The sequence below is a fragment of the Dicentrarchus labrax genome, unplaced genomic scaffold (assembly GCF_905237075.1).
Source record: "Dicentrarchus labrax unplaced genomic scaffold, dlabrax2021, whole genome shotgun sequence".
In the NCBI taxonomy this organism is placed as follows: Eukaryota; Metazoa; Chordata; class Actinopteri; family Moronidae; genus Dicentrarchus; species Dicentrarchus labrax.
The window spans coordinates 22,309,733-22,324,699 of NW_026136701.1; the positions used below are offsets into that span (position 1 = coordinate 22,309,733).

The 14,967-nt window shown below is 40.9% G+C and overlaps 1 protein-coding gene across 1 annotated transcript in view; it reads right to left on the minus strand.

The window, feature by feature from the left end:
* The window catches only part of LOC127365551 (sodium/potassium-transporting ATPase subunit alpha-2), a 101,614-nt gene that overhangs the window by 85,194 nt on the left and 1,453 nt on the right, over positions 1-14,967 (minus strand). The window contains exons 3-15 of the mRNA XM_051403727.1: positions 14,152-14,332; positions 11,841-12,006; positions 10,160-10,297; positions 7,714-8,097; positions 7,437-7,545; positions 5,686-5,772; positions 4,128-4,184; positions 3,311-3,369; positions 2,724-2,837; positions 2,400-2,566; positions 1,934-2,010; positions 1,609-1,700; positions 28-127 (exon numbers count right to left, since the gene is read on the minus strand). Of these exons, the coding sequence (XP_051259687.1) occupies positions 28-127; positions 1,609-1,700; positions 1,934-2,010; positions 2,400-2,566; positions 2,724-2,837; positions 3,311-3,369; positions 4,128-4,184; positions 5,686-5,772; positions 7,437-7,545; positions 7,714-8,097; positions 10,160-10,297; positions 11,841-12,006; positions 14,152-14,332 (1,731 nt within the window). The remainder of the gene's footprint in view (positions 1-27; positions 128-1,608; positions 1,701-1,933; positions 2,011-2,399; positions 2,567-2,723; positions 2,838-3,310; positions 3,370-4,127; positions 4,185-5,685; positions 5,773-7,436; positions 7,546-7,713; positions 8,098-10,159; positions 10,298-11,840; positions 12,007-14,151; positions 14,333-14,967) is intronic.

The following is a 14,967-nucleotide window of genomic DNA, read 5'->3' on the forward strand; positions in this document are numbered from 1 at the left end:
GAGGAGGTTTGTTTAGGCTTCAGTTACCAGTAAGTCTGTTTGAGAATGAGACTCTTCTCTTCGATCCAGGCCCGCCTGCTCTCAGCGCTCATCCCCTTCCCTGCGTCGATCACAGCGGGAGGGAAAACTATAAGGTAGGAGGTAAAAAAAAAAAAAATACATGCATTTCAAACAGGTCTGTGTGAGAGTGTTTGAACATTTGTATGATCGAACAGTTGTTGGATGGAAAGTTCAGAGGGACTTCAAAGGCTAGGAAACATACAACACCTACAGCAGCGCAATTACTTGTTTACACCTGCACATGTGTTTTCTACACGAACTGGATGAACTCACCCTAAAAATGAAGTTTGAGTCCCACTGTGGTTGAAACAATATAAGCTTAAAGGCCAAATAAATTATTTTAGTTTCCAGTTCGACATTTATAATTACAATATATTTAAAATATGACTGAATAATAATTTATCAAAATTAATTATTCATTGTAATGATCCACTTCAGCCCTACAATGAATCTGCTCTAAGTTGACCTGCCTGATTAAATAATGGTTAAATAAATAAATAAAAATGTTAAGAAAAACATTTCCAGACCAGACCACAGATCAATGGAAATTTCCCCACCGAGCCTCTGGTCTAATTGACTCTTATTAAAGCATACCTCCAGTCGTGAGTAAGCCACGAATACTAATAAGCCAGGAATTCATTTATTTAATTTGGTGTAGGTGGTGTTAGTGAGAGCAGGTCAGATCAGTGCTGAGAGCAGGTGGTGAGAGATAGGCGGTCAAAACTTCCTTGAGAAAGTCATGAATTCAGTAACATACTGGTGAGAAGACGTGTCAGCTTCATTCATCCAATTACATACTCCAAGATGGTGTTTTTCTTTCTTTAATTCAAAATGCTTTGAAAGGGACACATTTATATATTCATATATTGGCTTGGTTTACACATTAACTGTTTTAAATTTCAACTATAACTCTTCCAATGAATGCAAAGAATATTTTAACGCTGTTTTAACAAGAATTCTATTAATAAAAGCTGTCATTACTTTGTCTGACACTCTACCTTCCTCTCCTGTAGTGTGACTTCTTTCCTGGGTTTGTATTTCAATTTAAAAAGAGATAATTCCATCGCAGTACAGAAGCATCTAATAAATACATCCAATAGAAAAGTCTGCAAACAGACTGAAATAAGGAAAGTGTGAAACGCAAACTTTTTCCAGAGGTGGGGGGAAAAAACCCACAGTCCTCACAACTCTGCAAAAATATATTGGTTACTGGTACTGGTTTTAGCAGTCTGAGTTAGATAAATCAAGTGGAGATCTTCCAAACTTAGTTTTTCTTACATTTATGTTTTTCCAGTGTTTCCTGGATGAGTAAGCTCGGTGAACATAAAGAGGGATTATGCACTAAATATAACTTTGAAGGGTCTGACTGTTGAAGCCTCGTGTTAACTTCAGTTACACTGACACTGCTTTAGGAATCATAGCCAGTATGAACAGGCGGAATGATAACAGCAAGCAGACACTGGTTTCAACACACATATGGGGAACCTGACTTTTTGCTTAGGATAGACTTGAAAAACTGTGAACACGTCCTTTAAAATTCAAGATTACCTTGTCCAGGAGGGGTCAGGCACACAGCCTGGCTTAGTGCTGATAGGACACTCTGCTCAGCCAGGCCTATCCTCAGTTTCCCAGCCAGGGACCTGTCCATAAAAACCGCAAGACCAGCAGCTGTCAGTGTTGATTTGCACACGTTGCCTATGACAACAGCTACACGCTCCGATATATACACAAGAAGTTAAAAAGGTACAGCAATATCTTTGGGTCTATATACATGCAGGTGTGTGTGCGTGTGTGCGTGTGTGGGCCAGTGGTCACACACGCGGCCGAGCCTGTCTCTGTTTGTGTGTGTCTGTGTGAGAGAGTGTTATTTTACCTGACTATGTAGCGGGCCTCGGAAAAGCGGCATGCCACAAAGAGGCCTTTGATGATGTCGATTTTCTTATTCATGGCCTGAGGCAGGCGGGAGGAAATTGAGATTCACAGAAGAAGAGCGAGGAGAGACAGAATGCAAAAAGACTGAGGTCACCAGCGAGTACAAACTCCATGTTCAATCCAAAGTGTGAAGAAAAAAAAAAAAAACGCCCCACAGCAACAGGGACGAGAAAGGAGCTAATTGCTTGTGAGATTCCAGCCAGGTGACGACTCATTCAAAGGCTGAAAAATTACCCTCTTCCCTCTGAAGTAGACAAATAAACTAATAATTTCTTGTTCGATACACAATTACGTTAACGTTTCCTTTCTTTTCCCTCCCTGACCCCAATACTGAGAGGCAAATAGAGTGAAAACAATATTTGCCCAAGACTGCTTTCCCCTAATGAAAATGTTATTCTGTGGCTCACCGAGTTCCCACTCATGCTGGCAATTTCCTTCAATTTTCTGAACACGCCCCCTGCTGTCAGACTGGCCGGTTGGAACATCATGCGCTGGTTGCTACGGGAACTCTCGGCCACAAGGCCCAGATCTCCTTTCTCCTGCGCCTCTGCCTTGATTTTGTCCAATTGTCGCCCTGGAAACAAGAGCGAGACGGTAAATAGCAGGCGCCTCGACGGCTGATGAGCAGAGAAGGGTGGCATTAGCAGTTAGGCTGGGAATGCACAAGCAAGTGTTTGGGTGCAACAGAATGGTTGTTTGTGTGTGTGTGCGCGTGCGTGTGTGTCAATTACCAGTTGCTTGAGCAACAGCTTTCATCAGCACCGTCTCTCCAACGCCAAGCTCCATCCCCAGGTGGGCAGGACCCAGCTGGTTCAAACACAGGTACACACAGCACAGCAGGTCATCTGAAAAAATAACACAGACACACACACACACACACTTTATTACAAAAGAAAGCATAAGCATTCACACATACACACACAAACCAAGGACATGTGGTCAGACAAAGCCAAACACATGCAAAGAAACACTCACACACAGACATGGACAAACAAAGAAACACACTCAAGTTATTAACACATACACTCGCAGACAACACCAGCCAAAACAAAAAAAAAACAAAGGCTCAGACACACACAATCAAAAACACACACAGAACAATGCATCAACACAAACACACACACATCATCAGAATTCCACAGGTATATGCTCACACACACACACACCAACAGACACACGCACATCAATGAACTGACTCATCCTCCCACTTTTATGTGCAACCTGGCTTCATCATCATCTCCTTGATAGAGTGGCTGGCAGCCAGCTGCCTGTGTAGCTACATCAGCATGCATTATGGGAGAGATAAAATACCATTTACCTGGAGAGAGCAGCAGCACGGAGCGAAACAGGTTCGACAGTGTCTCGATGTTTCTCAGCCTAGGAAACGACAACAGGATTGCTTTGAGACAAGGAAGACGAGTTAAACGAATTTTAAAGCCATCCTGTAAATACTGGGAGGCGAGAAATGAGATTTGTCTGGAGGTTTTAATCGGAAATGGAAGCTGGGGAGGCAGAGGAACAGTTCATTTATGAAACGCTATACATCAATTGCAGTGGGTGGGAAAAATACAAGCCATCAACGGGAAGTTACTTATTTCAATATCCTCAGAAAAGGTAAAAACAAAGTCTGTAAAGGTGTTTTTAATGTTCTGGCAAGACACTTAAGCCATCCTTTAAAATGTATGATCTGGATTCCTAAAGCGAAGAATCACATGCATTTCCTCTGCCAAAAACTGTAGTTCTTGTTGGTTTATAGTCATTTCTCAGCTCAAGAGTTGTAAAATAAGTCATCAGCCAAGTTTCCAGGATTTAAATCTGAAACCCAAGTGTGAAAACAGTTGGTAAAATACATTCTTGAGCATTCCTGGAAAGTGACCCAATTGTAAAATTCCTTCATGTTCCCTGCCTTTCCCATTATAATTAAGCCAGTACTCACTTTTCCTGAGTGGAACACACTTCTTAAATTATATTCCAGAAATTCCCAGAAGGAAAACTGAGTGGTAATTTTGTAAAAATGCTTTGGTACGTGCTATATCCTTTAAACAGAGTACAACACTTTCTCCTAACTGGTGTTTACCTCCTTCTGGAATAAAAAACAAAATAAAAATCCTGTTTCCTCCATATGGAGCTCTTACCTGCCAGAGTCCTCTTCAATCTTCTCAAAGGTACGAGCCACCGCCAAGTACGGCACTCTGGAGAGTGATGAGCATGTACGGTAGTTAGAAAGCGAAGCATCCACACTGACAGATTTTTACATTCACAGTGTTTAGTTGACTCAGCTGTTCAGAGCAACTAGCAATTAGTGCAACAGTACAGTGAGCTTTGGTTGTGGGTTATCGAAACTCCATGAAAGCAGCAGCGGGGAGGACAAAGGTCGGAGCTGCCATGGAGGGAAAACTGTGTCCTTATGCTATATGGGTGGGGAGACAAATGGGACAAAAATAATTTTCTATGGAGCTTTGTTCAGGTGAACCATGGGAGTTAGGTGCATTTTAAATATTATGAACACTGGTCTTGGAAATAAATCTAATAACTATAATCATTAGTTGTTTTTTAAATCTCTCTTTAGCAGAAGTAGCAGATGAGTTTTGCTGACAATATGACAAAATCTGAGAGTCAAAATGATGTTATTCAATCACAGAGAAGAATTTACACGTCAATTCAGTGACTAACATGTAGCTTCAACTATCCAGAAGCCGTAAACTCCACCCATCCGATACTCAAAGCAGGTTAAAAATGCACAAAACATCGGCTGTTCACAGTAGTTGACCAGAGTCTAAGTCCAGTCTAAGCAGCTCCATGGCCTTGGATGTAAAATTCCATGATTTTTCCATGACCTTGCATTACGAAGTCAGAGCACTTCCCTGGTCTGAAACATTTATTTCCTCTGAATTTCCAAATGTTTGACTCTGGAAGGTTGCACAGAAAAAATCAGTCTGGTTCCCACTAAAGTTTGGCTTCGAGGTGAGGATAAAAACACTACAAATACGATGTTTCAGGATATTACTTTTGACTAAAAAAGTGAAAACAAACATTGGCAGAGAAGAGGTTGGGGGTGATGGGCAACAACAGTTCCTGTCTACATTTGCATCACAACATTTGATTATGATAAATTGTGCCAGTTTATGTGATTACAATCATAGTGCATCCTGTTGGCATTAACAGTCTGTGATTTCTGTATTCATTTTAGAATAACACTCGTCTCTACAGGATTTAATTGAATAAACTCTAATGTTGATGAAATTATTTCAAAACATAAGATTTATTCTATTATCCAAGAGATTACTATTTTGATACTCGTTTTTGGCAAACAGCATTAATGTGCGATATAAGTTAGAGATGAAAATGTCAAACAATTCTCCACTTCCAGATTCTCAAATGTGAGGATTTGCTGCATTTCTTTATTTTATGTGATTCTTTTGGGGTTACGGACTATTGGTCAGAGGAGAAAAAAAGCAATCTGAGAATGTGACCAGGGGGCTTTAAGAAATTCTGGGGAGCATTTTCTTATTTGTAGCCCTATGAATATATAATAACATACATAAGGAACCTTCCTGTAAAGTTATCTCTTATTAACACCCTCACATACTCCCCGACTTCCCCAAAACTCCACGTCCACAATATGGCAGAAAATATCAGTGTCACTGGGAACCGTAGGTTGACGAAATACAGAGTAAAGTGGGCTGGACTTACTTTTGGCCCTGTTTCCAGCAGGCGTGGTCAACTGGGTGGTAGTTGGGCCTGGACGGATTGTACTCCGTTTGACTTGAGGTTGACTCACTGAGGAAGAACACAACAAGAAAAAGAGCAATTTTAGTTAACCCAATGACGGTGACAGCTGTTACAGTCCCTGAAACCTACTCAGAGCTCTTTGTAGAGAGAAAGGTATGCACAGCATTATCATAACAATGAGACATTTTGAGTGTTTTTGAGGATATTTTGAAAGCTTCACTGGCTACTTCACACTGGAAGAACTTGAACATCAAAGTTCATCTCAAACTTAGACCCAGACTTACTAAGAAAGTTCAACTTATTTATTAGAATAGCATTTCCCAGGTCAGCAATGTGATATATGATAATTTATTCTTGCAAAAACGCCAATTAGGATGGTTAAAAAGTTACTTTTTTTTACTGCAGTATATGTAAATTATGATACGTTCTTTTCCCTCAAACAAGGTGCCACCAGGTAGTCAAAGTAAATACCACTGAAAACTGAATTCATCACAAAAGGAGAGGGACTACAGCTGTGAACCTTCTTTTGTATGCAATATCAAACCTACACTGTCACACACAAGGCAGTGATAAAAAATAAATAGTTAGGGCGATTAAAAATGCATTTCCTCACTTCTTGAGCTAAAAAAAGATTGTGGCTGGAGTAGTTAACATGACCTGAAAATGACAAAGAAGTAGTAATCCACTGCTGCTGTCGCTGCTACTGGTTTATTTACAGCACATGTAATAGAAGCACTGCTAACACAGACAATGTGAATGTATAGTAATAATAACAATAATAAAAAATTTGTTATTTGCACTTGGATCCAGACGTACATAATACGCTCAGTGATAGACAATGACTTGATATAGGGGAAATTTTTATTCATTTATATTCAAGTAAGAGACTAAATGAACTGAAATCTGTAACTAATGGCAGACACTGAACAAACTGAGACTGATTTTGAACCTGTATTGGGTTAGCGGTCCAACTATTTTTGAATCAGGTAAAAATTTCTGTTAGGTTGGCAGCCGTTTAATGTTCGGTTTGAGAGGAGGCCGCAGCGCCTAATTGACCGTCTGACTGTTTCATTATTACTGGGGTATAATTTAGCATGCTGAGGCTAAAACTGCAGGTTGGACTGAGACTGAGACTGAGCTGTGACGAAAATACAAGTAACCTCTATAAAAAAAAAGAAAAAAAAAAGAAGAATAATAATTTCATAATTGCCTTTCAAAGTAGAAATGCCTAAAGTAATGCAGCATTTTCTTGTTTTTGTTAACATTTTTGTTAAATGTGACCTAAATTTGACTGGAACTGTCATTTCCAACAAAATGTGTTAATGTTGACTGGGAGCACCGACACTGTGACCAGCACAGTGTAACCATAGAAGTCATACGTTTTGCGTGAGCTCAGACAATTTGCAAGATTAATCTGAAAGGCGCAGATAAACACAACCTCCCTGGCAGAAGCAATTAATCATAATAATCAAGTATATATCAGGTAATCAATAATGAAAATAACTGTCAGTAGCAGCCTTACTTCAGCTCCAGTGTCAATTAGTTTCCTCTCATCTCCCTCTCGCGTTTACCAAAGGGGTCAGAGCACGAGTCAGTAGTTCAGTGTCGGTTTCCGACAGGTGAGACAGACACGAGAGTACAAGCAGGCAGGTGAGGCGTCCGGCCCTCTCAAGCCTGAGCTGTCTCTACCTTCCTGTTGTACTTGGCCTTACCCTTTCGTGTCTTTGCTCTCCTCAGCTGACGTCTTCCTCTCTGCACTCGTCTTTTTCTCTCCTTCATCCTTCTCTAATTTCTCTGTCTTCACTGCAGCTTTCCTGGGAGCTATTGGGGTGGGGGGGGGAAGAAACAAATAAAACAGAAGGTGAGTGTAGAGCAGGGGTTGGGGCAGAACAATATTTTCCCATCTTTCCTAACTGATAAAAGCATAGCACATTTACAGACATTCTTTTTTTTTGTGCAAGCACAGAACTATGCAAATTTCCAGCTCACCAAAGAAACTGCTGATGGGGGCTTTCTTGGGCGGCTCCTTATCTTTCTGCTCTTTTGCTTCTTTCTGTTTTTTCGCTGTTTGACTTTTTGGGCTCTCTTCTCCATCTCGCGTGTCCTTTTCAACCACCTCTTTCTTCTTGGCAACGGCAGGCCCTTTCTCATCATCCGTCTTCTCCTTTGCTTCATTTTTCTTTACCGCCCCCTCAGCTTTCTTTTCCTTCTCATCAGAGCTCTTTGTCTCCACCTGCTCCTCCTGCTCCTCCTCCTCCTCTCCTTCCCCTTTCTTCTCATTCTCCACCTCCTCATCTGGGCTGTTAGCCTCGGTCACTGCCTTTTCAACTCTTTCTTCCTTTGCTCCCTCCTCCATGGGTTCATCGGGGTTCCCTGCACAGGGTGAGACAGAAAGGAAGTGGAGTCATTGAAGAGATAAATGCCAGCAGGTTTACTGAGGGCGACCCAGTTTTTTTGTGAGCCCATGTTTGAAGATGGTTTTCAACACAACAGCCTTTTTTCATTAAATGCCGCAGGTTAGATTTTTTGAGGTTTCCTTTTCACCCGAGAGTCAGGTAAGGGAGAAATTGCTATTGACAAATGTGGAGCATCGAGTCCCAGAAGAGAGAGCTCAGGTCATGATACTGTCTGAGTGAGGAGGCAGACATGAAACTTTAATTTTCTCATCCACAAGTTAAAAGGATTGGTGGATTGGGCTGGTGAATCCAACAGATACTTTTGGTAGTTTACCGGTCAATTTTAGAAAAAAAGTGGATTCATTTTCCTGTCTGTCGTGCTAGTGCAGGTACACATGGTGCTCAAAAAGAAAATACCACATTTAGAAGGCGCTGGCTATGGGAAAAGTCAATCATTTTGCCTGGCCTTGATGGATTTCTTTTCAATGATGGTAAAAACATGGGCCCCAATGTTTTTAAGGATAGAAATTCCCCCCCAAAAAAATGGCAAAGAGAGAAAGTGAAACCTTGTCACAGAGCAGAGTTGCTACAGCTTGTTTTGAAATTCAACTTTTTCCACAACTCCATTTATTCAAGTATTTCTTTAACTGCAGGGTTTGGCACTTGTAGTGGCATCTTAATAGAAAGATTAAACGAGGATTATACGGCAGCAAGTATTATAATTTCAAGCAATGACTGACGAGAGCTGACTTTCCTTTCTTTTTTTTTTTTCCACCATTAGGCTGTTTTTGCTCGTTTTTACTTTCTTTATCTGCAGGCTTATGGCATCGTCACAACATGTCTGAGGTTGACATACCGCTATTTTCTGGATAACACACGTCAGTTGCGTCATTTGACATTGGGGTTGCAACTAGGAATTACTTTCATGAATCAAATTATCTGATAATGGGGCGCACTGGTAGCTCATCTCGTAGCGCTGGCACCCCATGTAACCAAGGCGGAGTCCAGGCCATGGGTTTCGACTCTGACCTGTGGCCCTTTGCTGCATGTCATCCCCGCTGTCTCTCCCCCCCTTTCCTGTCACTCTTAAGCTATCACTAATCGATTAAAGTAAAAAAAAAAAAAAACTCACAGATTACCTCTATATCAGCATCTACTGCTTTTCTGTCAAGTTGCTGCACATCAAGATGCAATGACGAGCAATGCTAACAGTGTGTGTGTGGGCTTTTAAAGGGAACAACCAAATGGGCACGGGTGGGTTTACAAGCACCAGGCGGCACCAGGGTGTGCTGCATTTAGACTTCATCATCTCACATGTAAGTGGTACTTTACACGTTTATGGATACTTTCCAATTAAAAAGTGTTCCACAATTTGAAACTGCACCGGGGTTAAATGATGAATATGGCATTATACATTCCTGTAAAATCCTACATGGACTGGAGACTTATATTCTACACACACACACACACACACACACACACACACACACACACACACACACACACACACACACACACACACACTATACTTTCCTATAAAAAGGAAACGTTGCATCTGGACTTTTTCCTGGGAAGGGAATAGCATAGACCCTGTGAGTGCTTTGTGAAGTTAAGCTGGTGCTTTGCTGACAGACACTCCAGGGAACTGTGGTCTTTGTCCACTATATAACACCACATGGAGTTACACAGTTGTTGTTTTATTTTTTTCTACCAACAGCAAGTATATGAAATGCTGGTAGAAAGTGTCAGTGTCACAGTGATAAAGGAACTGTTGGGACATTGTATGCCCCTGCTAGTAGTCGCAAGAATCGTAATGATATTGTAAAACAAAGCAAAGGTTAATTTCATGACGGTGTAATAATCATTATTAATAACTTATCACTGGGTGTTTCTCCAGTGTATCTGAAGTGTTTGTGCAACTTCCCACCTGTGAAAGTCCTAGAAAGTCTGCAGTTCATTTTCAGTTCTCGCCAAGACTTTGCAGCCCCGTGCAGAAGGTGAACTATGTTATCAGACTCGTAGCAGAGGTGAAGGCGTACCTGGGCTGCTGGCACTGCTCTCCACGCGGGGTCGTTTCTTCCGCTGACCCTGCTCCTCCTGGGCCTCGGCCTCCTCTTTCTGACTCTCACTGCCGCTCCTGCTCTCGTCGAGCTTCCTCTTTGGGAACATCTTCCTCGCTGCACACGTCAGGACAGGCATTAAATTAAAAAGGAGGCGACAAAAAAAGAAAAACGTAGTGAGAGGCATCCCAACTGAAATCATGCCATGATCAAACAGAAAGAGAATGTGGAGATGAAAAAAGGACGTCTGCTCTCTTACTGCAGATGTAGGGCAACGGGAAAAAAAGAAGAGAGAATCACAGATACGTACTTTGCTAATGAAAACACTAATTCCATCCTGAAAGATATTATGCAGCACAGCAGCTTAGGGTTCCAGTGTAATTTCCTCTATAATGTTATGCAGCAGCGGTGCTCGAGGGTAATTTTAGTTTTGGTTCCACATCCGCCTCTGTTTTGGTCCTTGTTAGGGTTCTAGCACAGGTAGTGCTGCTGCTGTTTTTCTTCTAGATATTATAATGAAGGCATTAACCCAGGACATTAAGAATGCAATTTCTGGTCAAATTAGAGCGTTACTTTTAATGTGATGTGATTCTCCAGTGGTGATGGTGGCAGGCCGCTTATTGTAGCAACGCACCACTGCTGAAAGCAAACACTGCAGTCATCAAACACAAACAGAACGGGATGATGAAAAGACAATGAGCCGCTTTCCTGCTGCAAAAGTAGGATGATGGAAACAAAGTGAGAAAAGGAGGTGCCTCCCAAATGAAAACAAAGCTGCGATACTAGAAAACTGTGTAGCTCTAAGTAGCTTAAATTCTCAAATTCCTGCGTTTCTTGTGTGCCATTAAAAATACACCAAGTACAAAGCTCCACTTAAAATCACTTGGCCATTCTCTTTCATGTTAAATGCAGAAAGTTAACACAACGCATCTCATTTAGAATTTACAGATAATGAACATGTATGGCAGACAGCATTAGCATCTCTTTTATACTGATTTTTGCTCGTGTGAAATGTTTCAGCTGTCATGTACAAACTGCAAAAAAAAAAAAAAAAAACACTACATATGTTCATGACTTTTTTTTAAAAAGAAAGTTACCAAAGCCTGCAAACTAAAAATGAACCATATAAACATTGACAATCAGCTACTATAATAAGACGACTTTGCTCTGCTGATTCCATTAATGCCCAGTCAGCAGAAACTATACATCGCAAGATAATGCAGCAATAATATTATTATCACACTGCAAATACATGCAGGGCAATAATGATATACGCTCAGAGAATGAGTGCTTGTGTTTTAGCAGATGAGATTGATGACAAATATAAATGCAACACAATCTACTGGTTGTCAGTCCAAGGGTTGAGACCTGTCCACAGTGTCAAGAGATAAATGAAACAAGAGGGAGGAGAGTGTACTTAGCTGTTTCTGGTGAACAAACCTCTCATGCATGCAGTTTGTGATAAATGTCTTGTTTTCCCCCTCATTGTGAAATAATGAGTATTTGGAGCCATTAGGCTCCTGCTAACAAGTAATCAAGTAAAATAGCTTGCGGCAGAAAAACTATCAATCCTCGGCTGGTGTCAAAGTTCAAACAATGCTGCAATGAGTGAAACAAAATAAAGGAAAGAAGAAGAGATCAAATCTGACCAAATACTGACCAGTCTTGCGTTTAGCAATCCCAGAGGGGGAGATGGAGTTTGGGGTGCTGGGGGTCCCAGGTGAAGCCGAAGAGGCTGGGGTGGCTGGAGTGGCAGGGGTTACAGGGGTGGCTGGGGCAGGTGGAGGAGACAGGGGGGTGGGAACTGCCTTAAACACGTCATCCTTCTGAAAAAGATAAGCAGGGTTGGTATGAGTGATCACTGAGACAAGAAGCAGCATAAACAAAAGCTTTAATGGATGTAATTACTGCAGATGGGGCTTTTGATTTGAGGGGATTTCTTTCTCTTTTTTCCCCCTTTTTCATATCAACATCTTTTTCCATCTACAGCTGACAATGAAAGGCACGAACTGACAGTAACAATTGTCCAGCTGTCCAAGACAATATGATCTGGATGACTGTGGACTGTATCACCCCTCCTCAATCTTCTGCCAAAAAAAAAGCTGAATTCATTTGTTTGTGGACTTTCTACGGATGGTCGAGCAATCAGCTGAAAAACACGGAACAGCTGAACGGAAAATACAGAAAAGCAGAAAGCGTTTTAGAAAGAGTTGGAAACCCCTGAATGACACACACACCTCCTTCACCGAGGAAACAAGTTTGTTGTTCAATGAAGCATATCGTTTAGAGAGGGCTGCTAGGAGAGAAAAAGAAATCAGAGGAGGCAGGGAGCACTCCAGCAGGCAGGCTGACAACCACCTCGAAAAGTCAGTGTTGAAGGCTCTACATGAAATGTCTCAATATTCCCAATTCACCATTGTTGTACGGTTGTTCTTGCATTAAGTAAAATGTATTAATACCTAACAGTTGGATGACTCCTTTCCCATACATTGTAAAAACAATAATTAACGTTCCCTGGTATTTACGTGCCGACATTGGAACTTCAACACAGCAGGAAAACTAGCGCGTACACCCGGATGTCATGTTTCCATCACTGCCTGTCAGCGCTGGAACCGATGAATAGCTGCTACTATATACTACTAAAGAGTCATTTGACCAAGGAACACATGCTGATTGTACCTTTAATTATCTAACAAAAAAAAACAGATGTTTGTGGGTGTTTGTGGGGGGGGGGTTGTCCAGTGTTAAAGGGGCTATATACTCAACTTTTATATGACTAATATCGTTAAATAACATCTACTTCAAATGAACGCATTGGGACAGGTGGTGCTGATGAAGAGTTTATTCTCATCCAAAGAGCTGTGGGGGTATGTTAAACAATAAAAGGTTGGAAAACATTACCCACAAGTCTTGCTGGAGTTCAGATCTCTTCTCCCTGAGCCTTAAAAGTGAAGTGAAGTTGTGCCAAAATCCTGATTTCTAAATTTGCTGAATTAATTAGCTGAGCTGAAAATTAGTCGACTCCGATAATCAATTGTTTATCAAGTTCCATTTTCTCTGCTTGGATCTGGAAACTCGTGATTAGCTCTTCAAAGCCCTCTCTATTGCTACTAAGTGAGAACCAACCCAGAAAAACTCTAGACCCATGAAGAACTCTATTTGTGATAGGCATTTTTCACATCTTGTTTTACATTTCACAGACCAACAATTAATCCAAAAAACAAAACAACAGACAGATTATAATCACTGGCGAAAATAATCATTAGTTGCTGCCCTACATTTATCTCTGGTGGAGCTGCTCTGTGGCCAACAGTACAAGAGTGCATATATTATTAACACTATTAGTACCTAATCACTAAAAATATGTAATAATTCTAACCATATGTAAGTGATGCGGGGGGGGGTAATGCCGACAAACACCGTGTATCCGTCACAATCTCTTCCCTTCAAATGAACAAATAATGAATAATTTCTGACATATTACACGCAAAATGAAGGGGGCTGTAACGAGAAGTGTTTATCAAACAACAGGTGGTTGAGCGACAGCCAAAGCCGATAATCAGGTCTTTTCATTATGTGGCTTATTGACAAATGCATTCAACGTGGTGATTCACCATACAATTACTGTGCCTTTGTGCAACAGTGTTTTTCCAACCATCGAATAAACAATAGGCACTGATACGCCTACAGGAGCTCCAACGGTCTTATTATATTCAGCTTGTGCAGGTTATGTGGATTGAGAACATTTGAAAGGTTACACACTGCTTCAATAACTTTTGCACTGTGCAAGGAAATAGGAAGCCTACTGGTAATTGGTCTTATTCATTATTTAAAAAGCATGTCTGCTTTGTTCTTTTAACACGGTGACATGAAACTGTGGATTTGTTTTTGCACTAAACGTCGCTGTTGGATTTAGTTAGTCTGATGTGATACTGTGATGTCTAAATATGGAAGTGTACGGTGCCTTTTACCTTCTCTGTTTTTCCAACAGCTTCCTTGTCCCCTTGTCCCTTGGCGACGACCTGTTCTTTAACGACGGGCGCTTCATCGTCGTCGCTGTCCAGGAGCTGACGGCTACGTTTGGCAACCTTCTTGATGGGCGAATCAGCCTCCTGGACACCGTTCTGCACCTTGAGAGGGCTTTTGGCAGGTCTGGAGACAAGCACGGACACCATGTAATTCATATAAATAAAGCCATGAGCCTCATTTATATAGTACTGTACAAAGGCACAGCCTCATGGTGCTATGTTAAGTATTTTAAGAAGGATAAAGTAAATTGTAAAAGCAATAAAATAAAATAAAAAAACAAGTGAGACATATAAAATCAAGGCAAGAATCATAAAAGAGAGGTCAAAGCAATGATGAAAAGATCCTTCCATAAAGACAAGTGTATTTAAAGTAGAGTTTTAACACATACTTTAAAGATGTTACAGTCTGGAGATAATGAACATTATCATCAAAGCAGCTCAGAGATGAGAAACAGAAGTTATTAAGCTCTTTGATAATAACTGCTGGCCACCAAAAAGTTTTACGAAGCAAACAGAGATCTACGATTCAGAGTGATTCAAAAGATAACTGCCCATACTCCGACTGTCAGAAGGTTTTCAGCACAAACACATGTTTGAAAATTAGCTGAGGCACTCACAGGGTTTACTATTCCTCCCAGACGTAGTGGCCAAGCAGGTATATTTAAGTATGTATTCGTTATAAATCCATAATTTTAATAATCTGACAGTTTTACTAAGTGGCATATTCATTCAATAAAAGTTTTTCTCAATTCCTCAAAA